This window comes from Colias eurytheme, chromosome 15 (genome assembly GCF_061535395.1).
Source record: "Colias eurytheme isolate Ceu_HAF_F1 chromosome 15, ilColEury1 Martin Lab GWU primary, whole genome shotgun sequence".
Lineage (NCBI taxonomy): Eukaryota > Metazoa > Arthropoda > Insecta > Lepidoptera > Pieridae > Colias > Colias eurytheme.
The window spans coordinates 3,207,436-3,219,461 of record NC_142994.1 but is presented as its reverse complement, the minus strand read 5'-3'; the positions used below and the strand labels follow the sequence as shown (position 1 = coordinate 3,219,461).

Below are 12,026 nucleotides of genomic sequence, written 5' to 3'. Positions count from 1 at the left end.
TACAATATTCTGTACTTCTATAAGCTTATAAGTTATTATCTATTGATAATCAGATTTCCTACTTTTACTACATTACATTGAGTGTAATATTTTTAATACATACATGCTTCTTATAATTTTTAATACTTTTATCGAGGTAATTATTATTAGACCCATATAACGCATACATAGAGTTCTTAATATAACCAGGAAAAGACCGAAAAATAAAATCATAACTCTTTCAATTTTGTAGAACCTAAGCACATTAGTGTATGAAGTGATGAGTGAATTCTTCTTATCTTATTTAATTATATGGTTGGCAGCCCTAGCACAGGTAGCTGAAGGGGCGCGGGGCGCTGCGCCCACGCACGGCCCGCCGCGCCTTGCCGCCCGCCTCGCGCCAGTCAGCAGTTGTGGCTCGTGTTGGCTGAACCATCTTAGGGCCATCTCCTTTTTCCTATCGTAGGTGAGTTCCAGTGAAATTATTCTTACCAAAATTCACGTTTAACAGTGCATTAGTGAAGTGATTTGTCAATGTCAGCGTAAAGGATCGTGATGCATCGCTCGGAGCGCTCGGAAGATTATTGGAAATAAATGTGGCTAAAGTTTAAGTTTTTGACTTGGATATAAGATTACATACGTGACGTCACAGCATGTTTTTGCCGTTCCGCTAAATCGGTAACTGACATTGAAAGGGAATGACTTTATCAATGCAACTGATCGATTTGTTAAAACTTGATTTTATAGCTCATGTGTTTAAAATTAATATATCTAAAAAGAAGAGCTACGATATAAATTAAAACAGTTATACACGTTGACATACTACCCACATTAACTTCTAAATTATATAACCACTTTTACAATGTGCTATACCAACTTTCCTAAATAATATAAATCGTAAGATATACAAATTACAAAAAGTTAATATTACTTAAGTTAACGTTATCGTCATACATTCCATGTTACTTCAGTACTGTGACGTCACAGCTGAAATAGTTTCTTAACCGCGACGTCCGTTACGTATGATGTCGAAAACTCATGTAACCGAAGAAGCGTGGTCGCGACCAAATTAGGATGCGCGGGAGTGGCTCCGGGCCTATTTCAGTCGCGCTCGCTCTGGACGAAGCGAACCGAATACTCGACTCTCTGCGATGCTTTTTGTATAGCTACAGCTATCGTTTCTAATGGAAAATGACTTTTTCCCGCCAGCCGATGTAATATAATTTTAAACGTGACCTAATTTAGGCCGGGAGTGCACTCCGCTACGAAAATATTCAATTTGTAACGTGTCGCTTTAAATCCCATTAAATTTCACTGATAAATTATACATTTTTTGGGACACATTTTACGTAGATTTTTTTAAGGGTATCAAATATCAGTTGTACATAAAATGGCATCATGCCAAATAGGCATGTTGGATAATTTCAAAGGACACGTTGATTGATCAGTTTAAATATTTTTTATATTGAAAGATATAAAATATAAGATGATAAATAAAAACTGATAATGTAGTTAATATGAAGTAAATAGGGTGGAACATTTTTATCGATAATCTTATAACGAGGGCCATGAAAAACGGATGAAACGTGATTGATTAAATTGACCTTGATCGGTTGATAAATGAAAAAGGTATTGTTTATGAAATTGAGATTTAGCTGAAGTTACTTTCATATCTTATTACGGGATACATAAATATAACGGTCGTAGGCGTAGCCGTGAACCAGGTTTTTACAGCTAATATTAAACTTTAGTGCTTTTTAAATAAGTTTTACATTATCAATGGATGTTTTCTGGTAATTCGAATTAATATACTAATGTATACTTATTATAAAGATCGAAGATTGCCAGTTTCCCATGTTACCTATCGAAATAATTAATGGAATAAGCGTTTTTCCATAGAAATAATAAATACATACGGCTAGATCCTTCTTTTTCTTAGATATTTATCGTTTAGAAACTTTATAATAAACATGTTTTCTTTATTACAGACACCGAAAAGAACTAAATCACAATGGCGGATGATGAAGTAAGGTAATGTATAAACCAAATGAAATACATTAAATTTCTCACAAATTTTGGTATAGAAAATGAAAATGAAAATAAATTAGAATTTGTATTTCGTATTCTGAATTTATAAATAAAAGTAAATTTATAATAGAACAAATGAAGAGGCAGCTTGCTTGAACATAAATTTAATCAAATAAACTATTCGAAGTCGGAAGTGTTGTTTAAAATAAATGTAAGATTTCACACAAACAGGTTTGTATGGAATTTAAAGTTAAATAAAACTAGTTTATATATTTTAGTTTTAATTTAAAAAGGATGCAGATACCACCTCGTTTTAAAAACATTAAATAAGACGAGACTCATTTAGTTTTAACTTGACAGCGTTGTATGAAGTCATATTAAAACCACGGCTTAGTAAACAAACTTGTTTATTACTGAAAGCTAGTATTCATTAAATTCTGTAGTGTTCATTTAGCTTAATTATTTTATTAAGGAACAGAATATATTCTTTTTAAAGCTGGTTCATAATAGTTATTCTCAATCTTGGAGTTTTTAAGCTTTGTTGTTTCTTGTTTTCATCACAATTTGTGTAGGTACATTTGTGTTAGTTTTAAAATACATATTAAAATGTTTAAATAAATTAAAATTCCATATAATTTTATACAGCATTCATTATTGTTATTTATAATGTTTTTTAATAAATAATTAGAGATTTATAAAAGTGAATTAATAAGGATATTCGTTACCATTTTTTTTTATTATAGACTTACTAGCGGGGCATTAAACTAATTTACGCTTTTTCTCTATATTCCATGTTCTGATTCCTGGGGTTATCTTCAACATCGTGGCTTCAATTGAACATCAACAGTATTAGATACGATACCTCCTTGAGACTAAGGTAACTATACTAATGATCTAACATACAAACACACAATTAAGGCGAGTGCACATTACGATCATCCCAAATGTGAAACGATAAACGTGTGGACGTGTGTTTTCAGATCACTCCTGATACACTTTAAAATTTCATTTTATTAAGATATTGCATAGCTTCTATCGCGGGCCTTGAGCGAATCGAGAAATTCGGTAACGAAAAAACCTCACGCTCCCCACTCCGACGGGCTCGGAGGTGTGGCTTGAAGGCATGCTATGCAATAGCTTTACCGCGGCAGTCTCCGAGTGCCACACGTCTTTTTTTTATTTCTTTTGCAATTTTATCATCGTCAATATAAATTGCAAAATAATCATCATGTGTTATAGAGATGGATGGGTACCACTGTAGCCGCACCAGTGGAAACTGAAACCAGTTTTTTAGTTAAAAAAACAGGGTTTGCGATTTTTAAATTTCTGACGATTTTTCATTAATGACGAGATATAACGATCGTCACAATGATACATAAAAGATTTTCCATTTTACAGAAACACATTCTGTTAATGTGCACTCACCTTAATTTCACATTTTAATACTTCCAGTAAACAACACGAAAAAACAAAAACACAAAATAATTACTTTGATTCAAAGGAAAGCCGAAAGGTTTCTTGTTTCATTACACTCATTATGAAAAATATTCCATTTAGAAAATATATTTTCATGTATGGAATATAATATGAGTAGGTATTTGAATAGGAACAAAGCAAATCCAAAGGTGGGATTTCTTGAATAAATTGAGAATTGTAAGTTCAAACCATTTGCCTTTAAAGAAGTATATTTGAATTAATAATAATAATTAATTAATTAAAATAAAAATATTTAGCCAGCATTTGCGTAAAATCTCCATATTACTCATACATATTTACAAAACTTTATACACAATTTTAAGTATATGAAATAAAATAAAAAAACTATAACAACATGCTGATACTATAACACACTACCACAAAAGGCTTACACTTACGCCAATCTAAACATAATATAATATTATAATAGCAGCTATAAAAATATTAATATTTTGAATATAAAATTAAGCCATTGTATCTCCTGCCTATAATGCAGAAACGTAACTGCTTCAATGTTGTATTAATAAATAACTGCCAGTGTTTTTGTTTATTTGTACTATATCATGTTGTTTTTTATTTTTACAGAAAAAGCGTCTCGAGGAGGTAAAGTAGAGAAGAAGGCGACCGGACACACACTAAATATAAAACACACATACATACATATTACATAATATTAATAACATACATATAAACAAACAGCACTTTTGGTTTATTAAAATAATGCATTATTTGAACTCTATTACAAAAACATATATTAAAAAAGTCTTTCGTTTTTATACACACACAGACAACTTAATAAATGCACATGATTACGAAGTATTATGTCTTTAGGCGAAGAAGGCCAAACAGGCCGAGATCGACCGCAAGCGCGCTGAGGTGCGCAAGCGCATGGAGGAAGCCTCCAAGGCCAAGAAGGCTAAGAAGGGTTTCATGACACCTGAGAGGAAGAAGAAGCTTAGGGTGAGTATTTAGAAAATGGCCCTAATGTTCTATAAATAAAATCTGAACAATTAAACTTATAGTCAATTCTCGATACAGTTGCTCCTGCGTAAGAAAGCCGCCGAGGAATTAAAGAAAGAACAGGAACGCAAAGCAGCGGAAAGGAGGCGTATCATTGAAGAGAGGTGCGGTAAACCCAAAAACGTTGACGATGCAAACGAAGGTAAATATTACGTATTCTGATTCATTGTAAGATTATTCAATACGAGATCCCCACACAATTGGCAATGAAGATTCATCACTCCATAGTGGCTGCAGAATCTAAATTTCACTTTCATTAACTGGACACTCGTCCTCACTACACTCTACAGCAATCGCGTGGTTCGTGATTGCTTATTATTTGTACCCATATAAATTGTTTGTGTCGCGTTATAGATACTATTTCGAGGGTTTGCAAAGACTACCACACCCGCATCGGCCAGCTCGAGGACCAAAAATTCGATCTGGAATACATCGTTAAGCGAAAAGATATGGAGGTAGCGAAACCAGCCACGATGGGGGCGCTGTCCTTTGATAAACTCACAAAACTTACATATCTTCTATCCTTGAATTTTTGTATGATGTCGAAGTGGCGTGATCTCTCTATTCATCTTTTAACAACGATTAAGCCACTACCTTCAACCGGCCTTATAATTTCTAATGCGTCTCTTCTAAGCTACAAATAAAATATTTAACATACGTGCAAACTTACCTTCTTGAATTGTTTGAAACTGTTACTTGACTCACACTCTCGCTGTTGATACTATTTCTTCAGATCTATTCACGTGTCGATGTTGGTGACTAGGGGTAGGAACGTAGGCAGTAACCATTCGTTAATGTTGTAGCCGCTCTCACGAGCATCATTACCGGTTATCATCAGCGTATCGCCAAGCTAGAAGAGGAGAAGTACGATCACGAGATGGAAGTTACCCGTAGAGAACTTGAGGTCTGAACTGCTTTGGGTACTTCGCAATTTACACAACACTCTTTGTTTGCGTAGATCATGCAAGCGCCGATAATGTAACTAGTAAAAATTATTGTTTTGTTTTCGCAGTCAACTCATTTTTATCATATGACGGAGCTGAAAATTACATTTACCAACATACCTTAACTTATGTGGATAACCAATTTTAATCGCTGCAATAACAACGTTCCAATTTGCAACCGCCGGAGCTGCAACGATATGACTATTGTAGATAGCATCGCGTTAGATAAAAGTTACACGAAATGCCAAGTAGTAACATTGGTTACATACTGATATCATGTAGCTTCGCTTTCGCTTCTGTTCCCATTAGACGAGAAACAGTCTCGTGCAAACGTACACTATCCACATAAAGCTAGGCCGAGAACGCTACGACGATAATAAAACATTTCCTTAAATGCAATTGTGTTTTTCTTTAGCGGAACTGCAGACGATTTGTCAAATGTACTGGCACAGAATATACAACCTTGAGGGGGATAAATGGGAAGTAGAACGAGCAATCCAAATTAGGAAAATGGAGGTAATCTGCATATTAGGATTGGAAATGCATATGACGTGATATGATTTTGATATTGATATATAGATGTGACAACATGACATAATAGTTGTATGGCTCACAGCACACATGCACACGTCGCTCCCATCGACAGACCAGGTCACAAACACAGATGTCCATGCACATTTTGCAGGCTAAATAATCTGTCTTTCCTTTTTCTCTAGAAATGCTCAAGAGAATTATCCAGGAGTATCATGACCGCGTATATGTGTGTGAGGGCCAGAAGTGGGATTTGGAACACGAAGTCAGGAAAAGAGATTTTGAGGTATTGACCAGTAATGTAAGACCACTGTGAATATCACAATCATCGATATGTTATAACCGTGCCCGTGAAAAAGTTCGTGTTTATACATATTATGTATAATGCTTTGGAAGTTTTCGGCTGTTTGCTGTTGATATTGTAAATAATGTCGAGACGCGGATAACTAGTGTACTCGTAGCAGATCTGTGCATAGGTTGTCGCGTCGCGTGCGAGCTCGGCCAGGGTTGCCATCCAGTAAGACGGTGCAAAATCGAGGCGTCATCCGCCATGGAGCTTACACGTTAACTACACTAACGGCTATAACAGCAACTGCCATCGGCGTAAACACTGCAATCACTTGAACGGGTCGAGCCCGATGCATGAATACGTAACAACCATCAATTCATTAGAGTTTTTATGTCGAATCTTTCTCACCATCCATTGCGCTATCGATATCACTAACGGGCACTTAGTCGGCAGAATAATCGGTATTGAGCTTCTTGGCGGTATATGTAAAGGCTCTTAATATGTCGTAAAAGCTTAATCATTGCATGGTGTAACCGAATAGTAACAATGCTTCAGATCCCTTATTAATATATCCCTGATAGTATGGCACTTTAATATCCGAGGATGATGCGAGCGACAACAATGACCGAGTACCTGCCAACAATCGCCGCAATGGCATTTGTGTGACGCTTATTGTGTGGTGGCGATTAGTGGTATTACTTTACTTTCTCTCTCTTATGTAGCGAGTAGATTTACCGAAAATTATTAATTGGAACGTCAGACTGGTTCCTTTATTAGCACACACAAGTGCTAAGCTTATGAAACTTCTTGTTCCAAATCTCAACCATTCATGAATGAAACAGAGTGATTGTTTGCGAGTTCGATTGCTGTACCTCATACCTTTGATATCCGACACTTGGACAACGAGTTAAAGAAATAAAAGTGCCATGCTCCGGTCGATACCTAAATCCTTTCCCGATGATTCCAAGATAGAGGATCCCTCACCACACCACATTGTCCACAAGATAGGATACAATTCACATGTTATATTTTACCTTTACACTACAACAGACACAAGTACAAACTTGGATGAGTAGATCGATCGATTTTGCACCGCCACTTTGTTAATCTACACATTTGCGACAGCGTTCTTTATATATTCTTGAAAAATTGGATGTCAAAGTGTAGTGGATGTAGTAGGGTCTTTTACAACACAAATTTTATTTGTACAATATAGTACAACTTCGAACTGGTACCCTGTCGATATTTGTAATTACTCATAATACATAGGTTCCTTTGTATATATTGTTTGATTGTTAGCAAATAACTGTACATATACGGCATTAGGTACCAGATGAAATCGGGGATGTAAGATATTGTCCCCGCTGAATATATATGTATATTGCACATGTATTATATCCTGCACTGTATAGAATGGACAGGTGCTGCGAAAGACCAGTTACCGATACGAAGCACAGAGGTTTGCACGTGTATATCGCACAGATATTTTGGATGTTACGATATTGTACATACATTTAGACTAGAACAAAGGCTACGCAAGTATAGGTATTTGGACATCTCTTCGATTTCCACAGAGAATTATCACCACAGATTATTACTTCAGCTCGCAAATAACACTGCCTAATCTATGTCTAGATGCTCATTTCTATTATATTTCCGCTTTAGTTTTACTGCTTTGTGTCTTAATCTTATATGCTTCTTTTCTGAATTCTTACTGCTTTATATGTTCTTCATTTTCTTTTTATGCATGCGTTTTATCTTACGTAGTATATATATGTTTTTAGTATATATTTTTTCATGTTTTCTGTAGAACGCTATGAACTTGGTTTACAAGTATCGTTGTAAGTTTGAACATTCTAATTAGATTTTTCTAATTTTCTTGTCATTATAAAATGTAGAAACTGTGAGCATTGATTTTAAAGTTGAACTATCTATACAATATGTTTCTCTACATTCTATAAATATTTTCAACTTGACTTTATTTCATTATAATATTGGAGTAAAATAACACTATGTACAAAATCTAATTAATTTCCAAATATGTTAATAGATCGCCGACCTGAACTCTCAAGTCAATGACCTCAGAGGAAAGTTGTAAGTATGATATTTAATTTCGTTTATAAAAAATATTCGAGTATAATATAATTAATTAAACATTTCTCGTGAGATCGCTATATTTGCGAATAGCAAAGAAAGCCCTCTTGTGCGTCTATTATTATTATTTATAAAATTTAATTTATTTAATGTGAACACATTTCATTTTACTATTAACTTGATTCCTAAAAATATGACGAAGTAAGAAACCTTATAAGTCATCCAAATTGTTCATACGCGATATTGCATATTCAAGTAAATTCTCTTTAAAATTCGTATTATAAGAGAATGTGACTGTGAATATCACAAAATAATGACTTCCCGGCGCCGAGCGCACTTAACTGCACTTCACTAAAGAGCCTTGTTGTATTCCGAATCGATTTTTTAATTACACCCACGCAACACTCTAATATTGTAAAGGGTCTCTTAGTTTTGTTTATTACAACGAGTGTCGTAAATAATTTAGTGCTTTTGTAATTTCAAGTGTGAATAGAGTTTTTTCCATTCCAAAATGATCTCATTCAATAATAGCACTCTTAATTTATTATTCAGAATTCTTTATTCTATACCTATAAGGTTTATATTTTTAATATTCAAATAAGGGCCCGAGTATCTATCATATCTCTTATATCTCCATTTTGAGATATAAAACATTTTCCATAAAGCAAATTAAAATTTCCTTGAAGTGGAACATTGCGATTTTGTATCAGTTTTACAATATTAAACTGTCAAAATTTATGGTATATTGCACCTTATTCTACATATCGTAACGTTCATTTTCCAGCGTCAAACCTACATTGAAGAAGGTGTCCAAATACGAAAACAAATTCGCCAAGCTCCAAAAGAAGGCTGCCGAATTCAACTTCCGTAACCAACTCAAGGTTGTCAAGAAGAAGGAATTCACCCTTGAAGAAGAAGACAAAGAGGTAAATATTATTAATTTATTCAATAGTTAAAGGTCTTACTATCTCTTTCAAAAAGTAACAACAAATTTTAATCAAAATTTTAACTCATTAAACAATTATTAATTGAACTATTCTTGACGTCTTTCGACTAAAAAAAGTTTTACAAAGACATTTTGTGCGTTGCTGTAATAGCGAAAGTTGGAATGAAAGTGTGGGAACACTTTACAATTTTATTATTTTTTAACCTGAAAAAATGAAATACATGATTTTACCAAATCTCGCAATTACTCCGAAGCACCCTTTTTACTATTATTTGATATAAAATAATTATAAGAAATACAATTAGAGCTAACATTCCGACAGGCTAAGAAGGCAGAGAAAGCTGATTGGGCTATCGGGAAGAAGTGATCCCTACCCCAGTTTCATTCATACAATTCCTTTTACACCAAGATGATTTAATTTTAATTCTCGATTAAATTTTAATAAAATATATTTCTTAACTATACAACGGTTCTTTATTATATGAATGAGAACAAACCATAATAAAGCCAACGAGGTGAGATAGTGTGGGACGCGTATATAGCTTAACTTTTGGCAGTTCCAATGTTCTGTACATAACTCACAATAATCTACACAAGCTTCGGTTTTATTTGGAAGTATATTGGAGTTCACCTGCAAAGCTTTGATCGCCGCAAAAGTCCACAACTGCTATGTTTGACCAGTGACTAACTATATAAATATTTTCGACACTGTTCTCTTACTTTGAAGGCTCCATAAAAATTGACAATCCGATAATACTAAGTAATAGGAATAACTTTTAATCCTTAACTATTACTGACAACATGCCTACATAAGACTAAATTTTCTGCTAATTTTATTAACTTTTAACAATAAAACGTGTTTCACAGGGTCCCGCTGCGAGTAAGGTAAAATATGGGCACAAATAAGATATTTGATAGTGATTTCTTTAGGCATGTAATATACGTCCTAATTCCTTAGCTCAGCGACTACACACCATTGGTGAAATGGTTTTGTTGCCTATGGCAAATTGAATATCTTTTTCGTTATTTCTACAAAAAGTAGAATAATTCGTTCGACTGATTGTACATATATCGCTTATATTTACGAAAGTTGTGCCATAGTGCCACACTTGCATACGATACAATATATTTCCATACTCTTGGAAACTTTATGAAATCCTCTTTTAGTCTGGATGCCTTATTCAACTGAGAACGTTGGCGTTTTACACACGGCTTCGGGACACGGCTTTCCATGTTAGATTTTATTGTCTGCTTTTGATTTATGACATGCTTAATAATTTTGCTATTTCAGTCAAAAGGTAACTGTCGTATGATTTCAGTCCTTGTTTTGGGTTAAGAAATAAAGAGAAAAAGCAAATCCTTAGTATATCCTTAGTATAGATGGCTATCGCTAGATCCCTGGCACCTGCTTATTGCCTTGTACAGCAAGGTTGGCACACGTGAGACTGTTAGAATTAGAAAAATGCGAACAAATGACTACAGATTCAAAAATATTCACACAGAAATAAAGTTGGCATATCTCCAATACCTATAAATAAATGCTATCTCTGGGTACCGAAATTGTTTTAAAGAATGATCATTGTCCACTTTTTTGTGTATGAAAATATTGATTTCTTCTATTCATTTGTTATCGAAATATAATTTTATACCTCGAAATATTGATAGCTTTCATCAATATAACGACAATATATAGCTAATGACGTACAGGCTCGCGAGGTGGGCACCGGTCGTTAGTTAGAGCCGGACGTGTATTGATGATCGAGCTGCAAATAGCTCAAGTTGCCTCAGTCATTTGTTCTCATGCCGCCTATGCATCTGCAACTCACAAAATTACTCTCAACTTTATCTCGGGAAAAAATTGGTCAAAGTTTCAGCAAATTCCAACCGTAATTATGGTGATTAGAGTCGAAATGAGTTTGGCTAATGGCCAGATTGCAGATTCATATAATTAGAAATACACAATGTATAAAATGTTTATACATTGTGAATATTTTAAGCATGCTTTCAATATTTAACACGGACGGAAACTAATGCTCTATATTTTTTACAGAAAAAACCAGACTGGTCCAAGGGCAAGCCTGGCGATCAGAAGGTAAAGGAGGAGGAAGTCGAAGCATGAAGTGTGAATCTTCCCCCCATTGGCCTTTATTTATAAGAACTGTTGCCATAGAAACCACGGTCCATCCTAAAGCATGTGGTTTCACATCCCTTGGCATATTCCTTCATATATATGTAAAAAATTGACCACACACCAACGTCAATATCATTTTATATTATTTATTTATTAAATAAAGTTTTTGTAAGTTAATAAATTAATAAAAATAATTTCTGTATTATGTTATATGTGAGAATGTCATTTCCTACCCTGACCCTGCCCCAACCGAGACCCATGTGTTAAAAACCACTATGATAAATAATCAATCCGTATTTTAATTAATGATCCTTATTTTTGTTCATATCAGTATATTGAAAATTTCACTATAACTGTGCTAAACATTTTATTGTATAGGTAATGAGGTTGACCAATGACCATGTTATAGGTATCTGGTACATATTAGCTGAAGAGTAAGTGTAATGAGTATATAAGAAATTGAAATAATAAGTGGGTGAATAAGAAGGTAAATTAAAATTACGTAATTGTTCAGTTTTACATTAATATTTGGAGAGACAAAAAAAAATTTCACACTTCAAAGGCAAAAAATAGAAAAGAAAAGAAGTA

At 34.1% G+C, this 12,026-nt stretch overlaps 1 protein-coding gene across 10 annotated transcripts; it reads left to right on the top strand.

Moving 5' to 3' along the window:
- The first annotated feature begins 355 nt into the window (after positions 1–355).
- wupA (troponin wings up A) lies at positions 356–11,648 on the top strand. Of its 10 annotated transcripts, none has more exons than XM_090109891.1 (9): positions 356–445; positions 1,968–2,005; positions 4,069–4,086; positions 4,315–4,443; positions 4,522–4,645; positions 6,164–6,264; positions 8,318–8,361; positions 9,146–9,287; positions 11,358–11,648. In XM_090109891.1, the coding sequence occupies exons 2-9, from the start codon at positions 1,991–1,993 to the stop codon at positions 11,424–11,426; spliced, it is 642 nt and encodes a 213-aa protein (XP_089966017.1). In that variant the 5' UTR covers positions 356–445; positions 1,968–1,990; the 3' UTR covers positions 11,427–11,648. The 10 variants fall into 10 exon arrangements, with proteins under 10 accessions (XP_089966017.1, XP_089966019.1, XP_089966018.1 ...); XM_090109893.1 differs by lacking the exon at positions 6,164–6,264 and adding an exon at positions 5,863–5,963; XM_090109892.1 differs by lacking the exon at positions 6,164–6,264 and adding an exon at positions 5,307–5,407.
- The last annotated feature ends 378 nt before the right edge of the window (positions 11,649–12,026 follow it).

Coding starts and splice junctions, on each gene's coding strand:
- wupA (XM_090109891.1), top strand. Junction 4,444..4,521: donor AGAGGAAGAAGAAGCTTAGG/GTGAGTATTTAG, acceptor TTCTCGATACAG/TTGCTCCTGCGTAAGAAAGC. Junction 9,288..11,357: donor TTGAAGAAGAAGACAAAGAG/GTAAATATTATT, acceptor TATTTTTTACAG/AAAAAACCAGACTGGTCCAA.